This window comes from Fistularia commersonii, chromosome 5, assembly GCF_037954325.1.
Source record: "Fistularia commersonii isolate RoL2024-O1a breed Wild chromosome 5, RoL_Fcom_v1.0, whole genome shotgun sequence".
Classification (NCBI taxonomy): Eukaryota; Metazoa; Chordata; class Actinopteri; order Syngnathiformes; family Fistulariidae; genus Fistularia; species Fistularia commersonii.
Window position 1 is genome coordinate 19,784,903 of NC_141288.1, and position 17,291 is coordinate 19,802,193.

At 47.9% G+C, this 17,291-nt stretch overlaps 1 protein-coding gene across 1 annotated transcript in view; it reads left to right on the forward strand.

The window, feature by feature from the left end:
- LOC147234302 (uncharacterized) overlaps positions 1–17,053 on the forward strand; it is a 34,118-nt gene extending 17,065 nt beyond the window's left edge. Inside the window, exons 5-9 of the mRNA XM_086147195.1 lie at positions 6,102–6,239; positions 7,542–7,684; positions 11,284–11,454; positions 11,544–11,652; positions 13,006–17,053. Of these exons, the coding sequence (XP_086003321.1) occupies positions 6,102–6,239; positions 7,542–7,684; positions 11,284–11,454; positions 11,544–11,652; positions 13,006–14,628 (2,184 nt within the window). The 3' untranslated portion in view covers positions 14,629–17,053. The remainder of the gene's footprint in view (positions 1–6,101; positions 6,240–7,541; positions 7,685–11,283; positions 11,455–11,543; positions 11,653–13,005) is intronic.
- Positions 17,054–17,291: the final 238 nt, after the last annotated feature.

The following is a 17,291-nucleotide window of genomic DNA, read 5'->3' on the forward strand; positions in this document are numbered from 1 at the left end:
CTGCCCCTTTAAGGCTGGTGTTCTGTGCAGGGCTAACGTCACTGTCCACTGGTCTTGTTAATTTTTCTCCGGTCCTGTAGCTCTCAGCAGTGACCTTGGGAAAGAGACGTGCAGTCTCCACACAGATTGATAAATACACTCCACTCAGGCCCAGGTGGACTCAGACACCGGCATTTTTTTTTTTTAACACATTTTCCTCCTTTCTGTTTTTTCCCAGTCTCCTTTTAAAAAGTGACAGGGTGCCTATTTGTTCATCAGATATGTGTGTCACAACCCAAATATGTGTAAACTAGAAGAAAAAAACAAAAACAAAAAAACTTGAATTTTTAAACCCGCTTGTTTGATATCCAATTTCATCCATGCTCTCCAGGAGTAAGAGACCCATTCGTGCACATTTCTGTGTGTGTTTTTCGATCATCCCGCTTTTCCCGCAGGCGTCACAAGTTGCGTATTTGTTGTTGCCGAGGCTGCGTGCCTTCGCCCCCCCCACCTGGGGGAAAGCATATTCAGCCATGCTAAGGATTAGCGAAGATTACAGGGCTCTGTTTTCCCGGGGAAAGCACGGACAGTCAATACATGATGAGCTCGGATAGTGAGGTAATTTGGTCCTTCCTCTCCAGTCAATGATTTGAAGAATGTAGTTACAGAGACAGGTTAATTAAAGGCTAGAGAACAGAGGGAGGCTGTTTAAAATCTGATTAGCTTGCCTGCTCATAAAGGCTCTCGCCGCAGTGTAAGAGCGTTCAAAACAAAACTCCACATGCTTTCCCGCGCATGTAGATTATTTTCAAAGTCCTCTTGAGATGTTTTAAGTGGGTGCTATTTGGAAAACAGGAGGTCTTGAAAGGATTTTGTTATAAATATGGATTGTTGTTTACAGTTGCCAGCACACGAATGCGGTGACTGAAGCAGCCCGCGAGGGTTGGATTCGGCTGTTAGCGAAGTTATGAACAACTTTTGGACATTTGTAGATTGCTCTAAAGCTGAATGCAGAGATTTTCAGAGATTTTATTTTTCTATTCTAATTTGTTTGAATACCTAAATGGGGGGGATTATAGAGGGATGATTCGACCAGCACTTAGTGAAGGGTAGGCAACTAAAGCCGTATGCAAATGTTATGGGTGCGTTTGCAAATGGTGTTACTTTTTAACAGCTTTCGTGCTAATTTCTCCTTCGATGGTTCTGACTTCTTTCAAAGATGAGGCCCGTTCAGCACGTGCATTGACAACGGATGGGTATTTATTTGTTTCGACAGACGTTCAGTCTTGACAGTTAAAGGACAGAGAAGTTGATTCTGGCCATTTTCTATCTTCCTAACTTGCGGTTTGGAGGAACGGAAGAGCATGCCAGAGATGGCATAGGAAAATTGCTAGTTTGTAGGATGATCATTGGTAATGGGGGGGAATTTACATCATGGATGAAGGACATAGTAATTTGAAACGTCTTCACTGTACACATATAAAGTTCATTATAATCTGCAGAGGAACTTAGCAGTCATTGAATTGCCGCACATTTGCATCCTCCGATGTTTCATGCAATCACTTGCGATGAAAATACTCAACCGTTTATATTCCCTTGAACGCCATAATGTTTAAACAGAAATAATTGCAGCTTTTACTTGCAATGGTCTTGATTTCCAATTGAGATAGACTGCTACACTTGTGCCCTCTTAAAAGGAGGCGTCGCTGTGACAACCAGCATCGCATTGTAAAACCAATTTCAGCCGTGGACACGGAGCCCATGTTTGACTGAGCTGTATTTATCACAGATCAATAAATGCGGCAAGGGACCGTCGCATCGCCCGTCGTGCACTCAAGTGTGTCTCTGTTGGAAAGCAGAGGGAATGATTGCACGAGGAGAAGCGTGAATGCGATCGTGTCATAGGAGCCGAACGGCGGCCGGTAGCTTTGCTTGGATGCAGGCTACTAAATAGACTAATAGAATTAGCGTGGAGGCTGAGCGGGCATAATGATTCAGACGCAGAGAAGGGAGAGGGTGGAAGTGAAACGGCCGAGGAAGAGGTCAGATGGAGTTTTCGCATGACGACAGGACGCGAAACGATCTAGAGAAGATTTTAGAAAGAAATGACGAGAGGAAGGAAATGCAATATTGGATCGTCTGGCCATTGAACTGAGTGAACCAGAGGTGCGAAGGGAAAGGAAGACAGAGAGAACGTTGATTTAGAAAAATTCCCAGAGGGAACTGGAGTTCAATAAAGTGAGATCGAATCAAGAGGCTGATGGAGAAAATAGTTGATGTGTCTAAAACGTGTAAAACGCAAAAGATATTTGAATATGACTATCGGGGAGCAAAAGACATCCATGCTTAAATCATGTTAATGCTGCGACTAAATAGAAATCTAATACCTTCAGACGGTAATAAAGGAGGCCTTTCTGTGTATTTACTGCTTCATTTTAAGGAAAGGCAGGAATATCATTTTTAGCCCTGCACAGAACCGAGTGCGTTTACAGACACGTATACAAGCAAGGAGGGACTGGAGGGAGAAATACTTTAAGGAAGTCTGCCACATTTGCTGTTTTCTGCTGTGCCTTTTTTTTTTTTTTAAATTCTTCTTACAACTAGAGTGTGAGACGTAGTATTGAGATGTAGTATTTCGAGCATGCTGTTTTTAAAAAGCGCAAGTGTAAACATGCCTCCCCCCCACACACACACACGGAGCGAGAAATGTGTTTATATGTCTATTATTAAGATGAATCCATACGATCCCTTCAGACACACACACACACACACACACACACAAACACACACCTAAACTGAGAAGACTGTAGACACCCACAAATTACATCACGCGTGGAAGCATCGCCATCCATATTTACGTGCTCACTCGTAATTCCATTCCTACATTATCTAGGTCATTGACTTGGGGAGACTATTTAAAGTAGCATTGTTTTTGTTCATTGTGCGTTTCTGTTCGCGGGGTGTGAATCAAAGCTTCGAGCTGTCGTCATCCCGCCGCCTGGGTTTCGCAGGTGCGATGGACAAAGCAGTAAAATGAGCCAAAGAAATACTCACGTGCGCAGCCAGACGGCTTAGCTGGTCAATGCCCTGCTGTTTACACCTCTCTCAAATCATTGTACTCCCATGGAGTGTTAATCCTTGCACCGGTGGTTCTAAAATATGTCCTTTTGCACTTGCATCTTACTCTGAATATGTGCACATTTGTTTGTTAAAAGACTTATGGTGAGATTGTGAATTGATTATCAGCCAGTATCCACTGATCACTGTTGTTTTCTATGTACCTGAAGGTTAAACATCTTTGCATTTTGACTGACAGTCAACACCAGAATTCTACCTTTGAGAGAGATATGCGGCGTGATCATGCACAATATGACAATATGTATTGTGTTGCTGGAAAAAATTGGGCTCCGTCAAGTCGATGAAACCGTGATCGGGCACCGTACGTTTTGAAAATCCAGAAAGTCATCTCCGCGGAGAAATAAGAAATGATCTACGAATTAGAGAGAGTATCTTGTGAACGGCGTTGGAAATCAAAAACAGCTTATGTTTTATACTTGCGACATTTCTTTTACCCTCAACTGTCACACATGAGATTAAAACCTTCTAGTTAGCCGTTTGCTCCCTTTCTTTGCCGAGTAAAGATCTATCAAGTGTCTGGACCGGTGAGCCTTTTATCCTGAGATGACTGTATTGTTAATTCCCTCTTAACCTTGAATAGTCATGGATAATGAAGATGCTTGTTAATTCTGTCCCGAGTTGTCCCGTATTGCTAAAATACTTAGCGCTGTCTTAGTCACCGAGACATGGCACGCATTCAAAACACAATACTTGATGATGGAGATCACTTTGGTGTTGTTTGGGTTCTGTTTTTTTTTTTTACTTTTGCCAAGTTTCGTGATTCCTTTTGAGTACTACCGGTTATTAAATAACCAGAGCAAGAATACACCCCCATTAACAACATCGCCACGGGGGAATCGCTCCAGCACACAACCCACACAAAAGCCAAAGTCACAAGAGCAGCCGGAATCCATACTTTCGTTTAATTGTCCACAGAGCAGCTGTTCGGACGTTTACCGTCTTGCTCTAGAGCTCACCTGAGAGCCTTCAGGCGTCTTTTTCCACTTCGCGGTGCCCCGCTTCACTTCTATCTCTTCCTCCGGTCTCTTTCCCACGTCAAACTTTGATTTCTCGGGACGAGTGATAAGGGTAGAATTGGAGTCACAATATTTAGACGGTTTTACTCCTCTCTCGTGCAGAAGAACACCCTTTATACACTGCTCGAAAAAATAAAGGGAACTCTAAAATAACACATCCTAGATCTGAATGAATGCAATAGTCTTATTAAATACTTTGTTCTTCGCGTAGTTGAATGTGCTGACAACAAAATCACACAAAAATGATCAATGGGAATCAAATTTACGAAACAATGGAGGTCTGGAATCAAAATGAAAGTGAAAAAACACACAACAGGCTGATCCAACTCGGATGTAATGTCCTTAAAACGAGTCCAAATGAATCAGTGTTGTTTTCTAAGTGGACAGTTTGATTTCACACCAGTACGACTGACTTGGAGTTACATTGTTTTTTTTGAGCAGTATATATGGAAAAATCCACTTTTCGAGAATCTCGGTTGTTCTTTTGAAACCCGAGCATGCGAGATTTTACTACCCAGAACTCCCGGTCATGTTCTATCGTCCTCAACCGCTCACCCTCTGTTTCTATTTCTTGGTATTTCTTCTCCTTATCCCCTGGTCTTGTTTTTTTTTTTTGTTCCCTCTCCCTCGATGCCCTTTTCAACTTTTCCCTTCTCCACCTCCCACCGCCCTCCTTCATCGGAATCCCTCTCTGTCCTCTGCGTCCTCGTACTCTCCTCCCTCTGGTCCATCTTGTACCCGCCTCCCTTCTCTCGCTTTATCTCTGCCTAGTTGTTAAGTGGTGACTCACAACAGACTGGTGTGTAGCCAAATCTCTGGCCAAAACACACACACATATTTGTGCACTGATTATTGTAGTGATATTAACTGGAAAAAAAATCTGTACCGCACATATTTAACTTTACTCTCACCCTAACTGACCAAGCTCTGTGGCCGATCTCTCACACACAAACACACACACCTGCACAAAACGACGGGGGTTGTTTTGTCACCGCCTGTCAGCTGCTCCCTCAACGTCCCTCTTGATGTTTTTCTGAAAACTTTGTCACTTCAGTGGTTTATGCTAAGTCAACGTGGTCCCGGGAGATCCAGCTCTCCGACCACACCGGCACACATGGCGCACTGTCGAAGGCCAAAACACACAAACACACCCGGTGCTCTGTCAGCCAAGTGAAGAGCAGCCGTCTAAGCACACACACACACACACACACATGAAATAGGAATTTTGTAATCTTAAAAATAGCAAGTAGCAACCGTAGCACAATTTTAACATGTATGCACTACAATTAAAAACCTATAATTTAATTGCATGTGAAAGAAATTCAAATAAGTCGAAATCATGCATATGATTTTTAAGGAGAGGGTGCACACGCGCTGCTGGTTCAAAGGTCGTCGGGTCAAAAACAGCAGTCATTTTTTATTCATGAGCATCCAAGTTTGCTCGGCGGTTTAATCAAAAATCTCCCCGTCGCTCATATCTAACGCTCTGGCCTATAGCTGTTCTGTTGTTTTTTTTTCCCCCTCCTGCAGTTCCGCGGAAGTGATATTTTTTTCGGTCCGTCACTGAATCAGTCATATCGCTTTTGATTACACGCAAAAAAGTAAACTTCTGGTTAGCTTTGCTTATTTAGCTGGAGGTCTGGGATTTGGGACGTGGCTCTTAGGATTTATCGTTATACGCTGGTGGTTGCAAACTAGTTTGACAGCCGGATTCGAAAACATACGCATGATATACGGTAATATTGATATAAATATTCATATTTTTTGAGCTTACTATCGCCCGGCTTGTGTTATGAATATTTCCCCTTTAAACATTGAAGATCCAAGTTGCACCGCAGATTCCCGGTTATTAATCCACCGCTCTGTCTGGGGGCAGAACCGTTATCTAACAACCAGTGTTCCTCCACAGCCGTGGCTTCCAGCGTTACCCTTATATATCATTGTGTAATGTTTATCTTGCGTTCGCAGGTGAAGAAAACCTACAGTCATGGTACATACAGAGCAGGAGCAATGAGACAGATCAGCCTGGTGGGAGCTGTGGACGAAGAGGTCGGCAATTATTTCCCAGAATTCCTTGGCATGCTGGAAGAGTCGCCCTTCCTGAAGGTGAGTCTAAAACGGCGTTGCGGACGTGATGAATGGCCGTAAATGTTTAACGGCCACAGAATGGGTGCACGAGCACGATAACCCAGACGCATTATATCATACTGACTAACAACGCGCTGAAACGCCGTTAGGCTAAGGCTTTGTTTTTCACGTGTTTGCGACAAACACGAAGCAGCTCAAGACGTTTACAATATTTTAGCGCACTGACAGGACTTAAATGCAAACCTTGCAGGAATATGTACATTGTATTTCATTTTCACTGGGGGTTTTTTTCAACGCGAGGGACTACGTTGCTTCTCATACTCTGACACTGGAGGGCGTGCCAGCACAACCGTGCAAACACATTATTTGCGGACTCCCCACCTCCCACCCTGTTTACCCATTTCAAAACAGAACCAAGATGGTGGCACATCTGCAATCCCTCTATTGTACTGGGTCCCACTGCCCACACAGCAACACAAGTTTATTTGGGTGATGTTTCCACAGACACAAGCAGATGAAGTCATGCATCTTCAGAAAATCAGCCTCAGAAACTCTGAAATTCATAAAACTGATATTTTTTTAAAAAAGCCAGGAACCAAACAGTGACCGAGAGTCTCCTTACCTCCGTTACATCATTATCGCATGACCCATTTTTTTAAAGAAAAAAAAGAAAAAGAAAGAAATATATGTGTTGGCACACAATACTAGAATACTTGTTGGATCAGAGTGTAGTTTTTTTTTTTGTTTTTTTTTTTCCCCAGTGACGGCAGAGCGTTGCCCTGCTCCCTTTATAAATTAAATGCATGTATTATGCATTCATATGTTGCAAAATCTGTCAATATATAGCGGTGTATTTCTAGCAATCATTCCCTAGACGTCTGACTCTGAACTACCGCGAAAACAAAATTCTCAGCGGTTCGCAACCAACAGCATTGACATTGTGCGTCAACAACACTGATTCCAGATTCGGCTTCTCCTTGAAGATGTTTGTGCAGGGCCCGAGCCCAAACGTCGCTAACTGCCTCTCCTGCGGTGAAGTGACAAGTTACTTCTGTTTACTGCTCCGTGTTGACACTTAAAATCTGCTGGCAACGTGGGGGAGCGGCGCTCTCTGCCGAAAATCAAAAGATACACATCCTCTGGCGCTCCCGCGCCGTCGTGGGATCCGGTTCTGATTCCGCAATATCTCTGGGGTTTTCTCGGGCGAGGGCGCGGGGGTCCGGGGGTGTCTGCTCTTTTCTCAAGGCAACTGTTGGTAAACAAATGACGCTAAATTGACTAACGTGCTGTTTTGATTGTCCCCTTTCTGAATGGCCGCAGCGGACCCTTCCATGGGGAACGCTCTCCAGTCTCAGGCAGATGAATCCCACCGAGAGCGACGACGGTCCCATAATGTGGGTCAGACCGGGAGAGCAGATGATTCCTGTAGCCGACATACCAAAGTCACCTTTTAAAAGAAAACGGTGAGCCCATTAGTACACTCACTTACTGTACTGCACAGTGCACAGTGCACCGTGCACGGATCAGTCCAGTCCAGATGCACCGGAAGGACGACGATGAGACGGAGAGGTAGTGTTTTATAGAGATGCTACAAGTCTCACTGTCGTGAGCTGTGTGTGTGTGTGTGTGTGTGTTTGTGTGTGACACTTATTTATCTTGCCCGCCTTTGTGCTTTCTGCGCAGCCCATGAAAACTGGTTATAAAAAACATAAAACACACACACACTTTAAAGCAGCAGCAGCTGTGGTAGCAGCATGAAGCTTTGTTGTAGCTGTGCAGTGCTGGATGAGGCAATTACACCCTCTCTGTTTATCTCTGTCACAATATCACACACACACACACACACACACACACACAACCAAAGGGAAACTGTGAAAGGGGCAGAGACATCCATGTGTTTGTGTGCGGGTTAGCAGTATGTGGCTCACCACTCAGATGAGATCATCTTTATGTTAATAGAGCCCACATCAGACACTACTTCACATAGGACAGCGTGCACACACACACACACACACTCACACATGCATTCCATCTGTGCGGCATTTATTTCTGACCCATTCCTGCTGATTGCATTCATTTTAAATAGCAGTTGTTGTTCCCTTTGCTTTCTCCGATATAATCCAAAGATTGCTGCGCTCCGTCTCGTCGTCGAAGTCCCCCTTCATCAGCACGCGCAACATGCTGCTCGCTCGCGCTCCGCCTGGGCCAAAACGCGGCGCCTCCAAACGGTGTTTGGGGAATTGTCCGTCAATAGCGCGTCTGGTGTAAGCGCTGACTGTCAGAAGCGCTGGTGTTAACAGCTGGATCGTTTTCCTTTAGGATGCAGAAGGCTGTACCAAGCGAAAACACAGGGCGGTAGTTATTGGTCAAATTGCTACGTATCACAGAAAGGGGAACTTAATTGTGTTTTCCAGGATTCTCAATCCACAGCAACCTGCATGGTTCATTTCCAGCCCTGTTCCTCTCCTCTCCTCTCATGCCTTCTGCTTTGTCCGTCTCCATTTCCCTCGTCTTTCCTGCTCTCAGATTATTTATTTTAACGCTCCGTTATTTTCAGCCGCACAAAGGCTTTCCGGAGCTGGTATTTTCACGTGTCTGTTTGCATGTAGCGAAAACAAATCTGACGAGAAGAACGTCTTTTTTTTTTTCCAGCGGTACAGCGTCTGCAGATTTTCAAAAAATAAAAATAAAAAAAAGAAGCCATGCATCGTGCACAGGGACCATCTCCTCCCCGGGCCGCTCCTTTTCTGGGTGGTTTCAGTGAAAAGGTCAAGCGTCTCCGACAGCAGCGAGACTCTCAGTCTGAGAAGTCGGCGTGATTACAGTGGCCAGATGATCAAAATAAACCCCAGAAATTTCAGCCGTTGTCAAAAGAGCACGGCGCTTCCAAGGATTTGCAGTAATTGCATGGTGGCGGCGGCGGCGGCATCGTCCCACACCAGTTGCACACGCAGCGGCGGCCCGACGTTGAATGTGCCGGTGGTGCTCGGATTCACATAATGAACGTCGGCAGCTGCCAAGGCGGGTCCACCGAGGGCCCGTTGGCTCTCGGCGAGATGTCGCACAGCAAGAACCGAAATGATAAATGTATTGGCGGAGAATGGCCTTTGGCAGTTTCAATTGAGGATTAGTTGTTTAAGTCATTTTTCCAAAGCGCGTCCTCCGGCGCCCGCGTTTTTGTCGACCTCGTTTTCTCAGTCGCTTTGTTATTATCGGCAAAAAGCGCGTTTCCCCCGCGTGCAATTTGCGGATTCGTTAAAACTCCTCCAATGACAAGTTAAGCCGCCTGTCGCGGTTTTCCATTTAGCGGCCGTCCGCGTGGCCGCTCCGCTGCTCGCAGTCGAAATAATCTGATAAATAAGCTCATAGCCGGGATGCATTCAGGAGATCCCAACACGGGTAAATGACTCCGCAGCCTCCACCTGCTTTCACTCAGTAATTCCCCGCGGACGTCTGCGGAGGAGGTCGCTGTTTGTTTCACCCCGGGATTGCTGGCAGCCGGCCGCTTTCTGTTTCTCCCGGCTTGCGGTTTTGATGTGAGAGATCTCTTGTCTTTTTATTTCAACTTAAATGCAGCCGCTTGTTCTCCCGACGGCGGGTCGAGCGTTCGTCTCGTGTTTACGCTTATCTGAGAGTGCAAATTCAACAGTTCAGCCAGCCCGCGGAGCCGGAGGTTAGCCCAGAGCGCTAACGTGGAAGCGCATTGTCCTGGCCGTGTCGCGGCTTTTGGATGCACGCCGACACGCTACCGTCGGAAGCCGGTCCCCCTCGGTCCCTCTTCTCCTTCCACCGCTCCTCCCCTCCTTGCTCCTTTTATAGCTTCACCCCTCCACGCCTGCATCTCCTCATCACCCCCCCCCCCCCCCCGGTTTTATTTGCCAATAAATGGCCAGGGATCCGTCTCGGCGATACGGGGCAGAGACAGTTCCGCGCTCGCGGCCGCGCTCCCGACACCGACTTCAAATATCGCTCCAGATTTGCACCTTCAGCGGCCCATCCATTACAGTCTCCTTTTCACTGTTTCACTTTGCAGCTTCCCCGGTTTGACACTCGTTTCTTTCAGCCTGCATGGATACACCGAGCTGCCTTCTTTGTGTGTGTGTGTGTGTGTGTGTGTGTGTGTGTGTGTTCCCCCTGTTGCTTTCTTTCTCTTCCACCAGCTCCTACCCCCCTCCTTCCCTTATCTCTCAATGAATGAATGCACAATCCAGTGTCGAGCAGAGGCTAGACTCGCTGCTATTCTGTCTGTTTATACACACTCTCGAAGGATCCTCTCCGAGTGTGTTTATGCTCTTGTTTGAATCCGACTGCAGTTTCAGTGTGAGTCACTGATCCAGTGGTGAGCTGACTGCAGTGCTTCTATTGTATGATAATTCCACTCATTTTTATGCTTTTATGCCTCCCCGGGAGCCCCCGGGGGGGAAAGAAACAACAAAACATTGCATATATTTCAACATTAGGGAAGTGGATTAAAAGGAAACTGTCATCAGTAGATGTTTTAAAGACGTTTCCGATGTTTGTTTTAATCCACGTAGCTGATTCGGGGAAGTTAGAGGAATGAGGGAGTGAGAGGAAATTTTACATTTTGATGTAAAAACACAACGACGTCACCAGATGACGAGTAAAAAAAGACGTTTCAATAAGGCAGGGCAGTAATTATATCCAAATAGACGTGAATGCAACACCGTATTGTATCATTGCAATTGTTAGGGGGGAAAATAAACTGCAAATCTTGGGTGTTTCTGCATCAATTCCAACACCTGGACTCTACATTTGTTGGCGTCGGCAGTAACGGATCGTCTATTTTGTGCCACACGTGGTACTTCTAACATATTCTCTCTTTCTTTTTTTTTTGTGTCCTCCATACTGAGGCATCTGGTTTCTGTCACTTAACCATCCCAGTCAACAATAGCAGCAGACACGGCGTGCCCGGAGCGTCGCTGCGCCGCTGCAGAAGCGCACAATTTCACCTTCAGTCGTTCCGTTATCGTAGAAATCCAGCCAGAAAGAATCTCCACCCGTCCTTCCTGCGAAAGGAATAATTCTGTCTGTCCCGCCGCAGCTCCACCAACGAGGTGAAGAACCTCCTGCAGTCGCTGCCCAGGACCAGCGAGCCCAGAGAAATGCTGTTTGAGGACAGAACTCGGGCTCACGCCGACCACATCGGCCAGGGTTTCGAGCGCCAGACCACGGCGGCGGTCGGAGTGCTGAAGGCCGTTTGCTTCGGAGACGGGTGGGCAGGGATCCCGGCAAATACGCTCACGCTTTTATTTACGCCGTTCGTCCCCCAACGATGATCCCTAACCCTCCGCAATCCCGCAGATCGGAGCCTCCTCGCGTAACCAAAGATGTCGTGTGTTTCCACGCCGCTGACTTCCCTTACATCGTCCAGAGGCTGCAGTTGGACCTTTATGAACCGCCGCTGTCTCAGGTGTTACATCACTCTCACACACACACACACACGCGCCAGAGTGATTTCCAATCACAAATGATCATAACGCGATTATTATAACAGGAACCGCTGAGGTGTTGAGTCGATGCGGGCCGGTGATGGATGCCGCCCTCTTCTGGACCAAAACTGAACTCGTTGCCTTTGTTTTGTCCGTCCGAGCTGCAGCGTTTTGGTTCAAAGAGAGGAATTATCCTTTTACCACAAGACCCTGGAGGGATGAGGGACATCCAGGGGAAAAAAGGCAAAAAATAAACAGCCTCATGAAAAAGCTGGGAGTTTTAAAAAAAAAAAAAAAAAAAAAGGACACATGCTGGATTAAAAGTTCTGTGGTTTCATATTTACATTAATACCCCGACTTACGAGTGCAATTGGCTCCGTGACGGAGCTCGTAACTCCCTGTGCGAGTATTATATATTTAATTTCCCCACTGAAATGAATATAAACGCTATTAAGCCATTCCAGCCCCCCGGTTTTGTGATGTGTTTTTAAATGAGGAAAAATTGACTTTATAAATAACAAATAAAGTATAAAAAAAAATTGAATTATAGTACATAATAAAAGAGAACGTAGCGAGGTAAACTGGATTCATTAAGTGGATTTTAAGTGTATTTAATGAAGTGTAATTCGTTTAGCTCCCTGTCTCCAAGTGTTGTTGTGCGAGACACTGAACTCCGAACTGCTCGCTGGCGCTGGTGGACGGCAGCCCAGCCTGCTGCTCCAGGTTCAAGGATATATTATTATTCCTAGATGTAACCTGCAAACTTTGCTGTTTATGTCTAAACTCTATTTACGGACGGAGCGAAGCCGCAACAAATCTACGTAAAACACCTCCAGGACGACGCTCTCCGTCACCGTATCTCACTGACAACCACGTCTCCTCGTTCTTCACGAACGCGACACCTCGCGTTTTATCGCGATATCTGGGCTCCGATCACAAAACCGCTGCATCGAGCGTTATTTATTTATGAATAGATTAACGAATTGAGAAAAGAGACTTGGCCTAATCCTCCTTCTGCTGAGGAGGCATTCATTTATCTGTGTTTCCATACCTCAGGTTTTTAAAAAGTAGGTTTTTACATTTGCAGAAACTAGCAGCCCGTTAGAAGACCATTGAAAGGCTCCCGTGATGCGTTAAAATGTTAAAATATCGCTCGTTCCGCACAAACCGGGGTTAAAGGAAGGACCTGCGATGATAGAATCCCCCGCGCAAACCCGCCCGTCGCCAGAAGACGAGGTCGTGACTTATTTAAACGTGACGTCGGTCTTCTAAAGCGGTCGCAGATCTTCCAAAGCGTCTTTAACTTCTCCTTTCCCTCTGTTGTGTGACGGCAGTGCGTGCAGTGGGTGGACGACGCCAAACTCAACCAGCTGCGTCGAGAGGGAATCCGCTACGCCCGCATACGCCTGTGTCACGACGACGTCTACTTCATCCCGCGCAACGTCGTCCACCAGTTCAAGACGGTGTCCGCCGTGTGCAGCCTGGCGTGGCATGTCCGCCTGCGGCAGTACCACCAGGAGGGGAAGGAGGACGAGGTGAAAGAGGAAGAGGAGGAGAAGGAGATAGCGCCGAAGGAAGAGGGAGATACGAAAGGAGCGCCGGAGAGGGTGAAGGAGGAGGAGGAGGACGAGAGCGAGATGATTCCAGACGTCAAGGTGAAGGAGGAGCATCGCGCTCTTCCTCAGCCGCAGCGCTCGCGGCCTTCCTCCGAGTCGGAGGCGAGCGTCGGGAGGATCAGGGAGGAGGAGAAGGTCGGGGAGCGACCCCGGCCTCAGGGCTCGCCCAAGACCAAGGCGAAGGCAGAACTTCCGGCGCCTTCCCCCTGCAAGAATAAATTACCTCTGAGCCCTCCTGCACCTCTTCATCCTCCTCAGGATGCAAAACCAAAACCGTCATCCAAACAGCACCACCACCATCACCACCACCACCACCATCACCCAGAAAGCAAAAGTTTGTCTTCCAGCAAAGGTTCTTCTACACCCCAGTCCCCCAGTTCTCCTTCCCCCTCCAAGTCTTCCTCCGCCTCTCCATCCCCGGCGGCGGCCGTGCGTCACGCCGCCGCCGCTGCCGCTCCACCTCCGACCTCCTCCTCCTCCTCCTCCTCCTCCTCCTCCTCTCCTGCTCCGTTCTCTCTTTCTTCACCACCCGGCTGCTCGTCTTCACCCCTGACCAGCCCCGCCTCGACGCACCTCCCCTCCACCGACGCCCTTTTGTCTTCCCCGCCGCGCCCCCCCTGTCGAAAAGACTCCCCACGCCGGAGGCCCGACGTCCCGTCAGACGCGCGGACGCCGCCGCACGTCCCGCAAGATGCCGCGGACGGCCACGCGCACCCGCGCGGCGACACACGGACGCACGGGCGCCCCGAAAAATGGACTCACGCCGCCGACCCCTCCTCCTGCAGGACGGCGTCCGAGTCCAGGCAAGGACACTACATGCAGCAATACGCCCCCCAGCACCACCACCGCCTCCCCCAGATGCTCCCCCCGCCCTACTCCCCCCTCCTGTCGCGCTCCCACCTCCCCCACAGACCCCTCCCCGGCTCCCCCTTCCACCTGGGCCCGCTCCACCTGCACCCCCAGCACCAGGCCGAGCTCCCCTCCCGCTCCCAGCCTTACTACGCCCAGATGTCGCCGTCCCCGCTGGGCGTCCCGCAGACCTCCCGGCCGCTCCCGCCGCACCCGCATCAGTTCGCCCCCCACGCCAAGACCTTCTTCCCCCCCCGGCACCCGCACTACGCCTCCCACCCCTTCCTCCCCTCCCAGCCCTTCGTCCAGCCCGTCCCCGGCCCCTACCCGTTACAGCCGCAGTACCAAGCCCCGCTCGCCCCTTCCTTCCCGCCCCCGCCGCCTCCCCCCGCCTCGTCCGAGTCGCCGCCGCCGCCGCCGCCGCCCCCCGCTCCCCCCGCCGCTCCCCCCCCAGCCGGCGCCCTGCGTGCACTCCCCCCCTCCGCAGCATGAGGAGGAGCGGAGGCAGGTCTTGTAGGAGGTTTTTTTTTTTGTACATATCGACGCCGTTTCTCGACGACCGTACGTGTCCGGGTTTTTATCGTGAAACTGTAAAAAGGAGGCGGCGGAGCGGCTCGGCCAGAACACGGTATCCTCCCCCCCCGGCAAAGGACGCTCGTACTCGGACCGCCGGACAGCCCGTTTCCGTTCCTCGGATACGTAAACGCTCGAGGATTCAGCGGCGGGTCTCAGCGTCAGGTGGCGTCCACCTCCTCCCCGAAGGAACAGGTGAATCTCAGCAGATATTTATTTGAAAGGGTCGGATGTTTTGGCCTGTTTTGTGAAACTTGCAGCTAATGCTTCCATTTCTTTATTTTTTTTTTTATTATTTTTTTTTTATTTTCTATTTAGTACACTCTTTGTGCCCAGAGCTGTTTTTTTTTTTTTTTGTTTTTTTTTTCTCGGAAACACTGCGCGGTCAAACCATTTTGTTCTACGATGTTTCGCTCCGGTATATCGTACCGATACACTGCAGTACTCGTCCCGTACATTGTATTTCGAGCAGTGATGCTCTGCAATAATCTGCTGAATTCAAAACTGCAAAAAAAAAAACAACAAACAAAAAACAAACAAACAGCTGGCTCGTGTGTGCAGCCACGTATTTATTAACATTTCAAAGCTACTGATACAAAGCCAGTCGTGAAAAGAGTCTGCGGAGGAGTCACTGCCTTTCAATCCTTTTTCTTTTTAAAAAGCATCCGAGTGATGTTTCTAATCAAGTGTTTTCCTGCTCCGGAATGATATTTTAAGAAACTGTAGCACTGGGTGGAATCTGACGGACTTTCCGCCGCGTTCCTCGTGGCGCGGCATCGGATGCTGTACCGGAGTCACCTGATCATGGAAGCCAAGAAGCTGCCTCTCACTTTAGAAGCTAGATTGTAGTTTGTCAGCAAACCCGCGGCCTCCTGATTTTCAAGGACTTTGGAATGTACGGGATTCTTGATCGGCTTCATCTGATTTGGTAAATCACCAGATTATCACCTTTCCCAGCTACATTTGGGATCTTTTTTTTTTTAAAACGCTAAACTTGGGAAACAAAACCTTCGCCTCGCCTTCCAAATAATTATCGCGCAAGAACCAGCGTCATTTTGATACATTTATCCCGAATCCAGCCCTCCTCATTTTGATCACGACTAAATTACGACCGATGAAGGAAAACCCAACGGGAAGAGTTGTTTCAGCAGATGCGACTCACCGCCGCACTTTGGAACACGGATAAATGATTTGAGCGATCGGATACGATGTCAGCAAACACGGAACGGGATAAGTTTCCATCCCATACCGTTTGCAGAAAAAATAAACAGAAATATCCCGAATCTTTCCTGTTAAATGGTCTGTAACAACCTGTCGCGCTGGACGTCAAGGTAGCGTCGGAAAATTGACACCCGTGGAAATAAAGTCAGTGTTAAATTATCGTCGCAAAAAGACGTGTTGTTAAAAAAAAAAATTATTTTGATGGTTTTTCATCACCCGATCGTTGACCTCAGAGGACGCCGCGGGCCACGACCTCCTCTCAACCGATCACAAATCGACCAAACGACGCTGGCGACGCTGCTCGGCGCCCCTCAGGAGACAGCGATCTTAAATCTCATCAGCAGCAAACCCACATGTCGATCGAGCGACCGCCCATCAAACCCGACCGGTTGGATTGTCGAAACCGAAATTCGAGGCCGTCGTCCGGACGTCTAGACTGTCAGTACTGCTTATGTAGCCCACATTTCCCCAGTGCCTGTCCTCAACTGTGAACCACGTGATGGTCCGGAGCCATGCAGAGAGGAGCTCCTCCACGCTCACGCTGAGGGAGGGGTCACAGTTTCTTCCACTTTTCACTGGAAAATGAGTACTTAGCCTTAAAACGTGACTCTGGAGCCTCCGAAATATTTGCTCTGTCGGTCGGTAGGAGCGGATGGCTCGGGCTCCGTCATCATTATTATTATTAATATTATTATTATTATCCTTCTTGGACTTCATTTCACCAACAGAACTCTTCGGCTGCATGGCTTTGGAAAGAAGGAGGTGATAATTAAGCACTTGATGCCAGTTACAAGGCAGTCTGCAGCTTTTTTTTTTTTTTTTTTTAAACGCTTTCTTTGGGGGTTTCAGAAAAAAAAATCAATAACTGACAGGAGCTCATATATTTTTTTGTACAAATGTTACAAAAATTAAGGAATGAAAAAACCGAGACTGGTGTTTTCACAGAGTTTATTTATCTCAAGGAGTCGGCGTGTGTTTTTATTTTCTATTTGGTTCCTGCGATTTTTAACTGTCAGCACTGTAGTGTATATAAGAAGTTTTTTGTAAAGAGGAGATCTTGTAGAGTGGTTTCTACTTTAAATCAGAGCCGGACTAATAAAAGGTTCACTGTACGAAAACGAAAGGTAAACGTTTCAGATGTTGTTTGTTTCTTCGCCGCTACATTCGCCCGCTGTTTACCTGCCCGTGTTGTTATGTAAGCTGCACGCTCACTGCAGTTCGCAGCAATGAGGTCAGCACTTTTTAGCCGACCAGATCTGAGCAGACAACACACACACACAAACGCACCACAATGCAGCGGCCCTGTAATACAGAGGTGGTGTGTGTCAGGTCAAATCCGACTCGACATAGTGGCTTTCTCC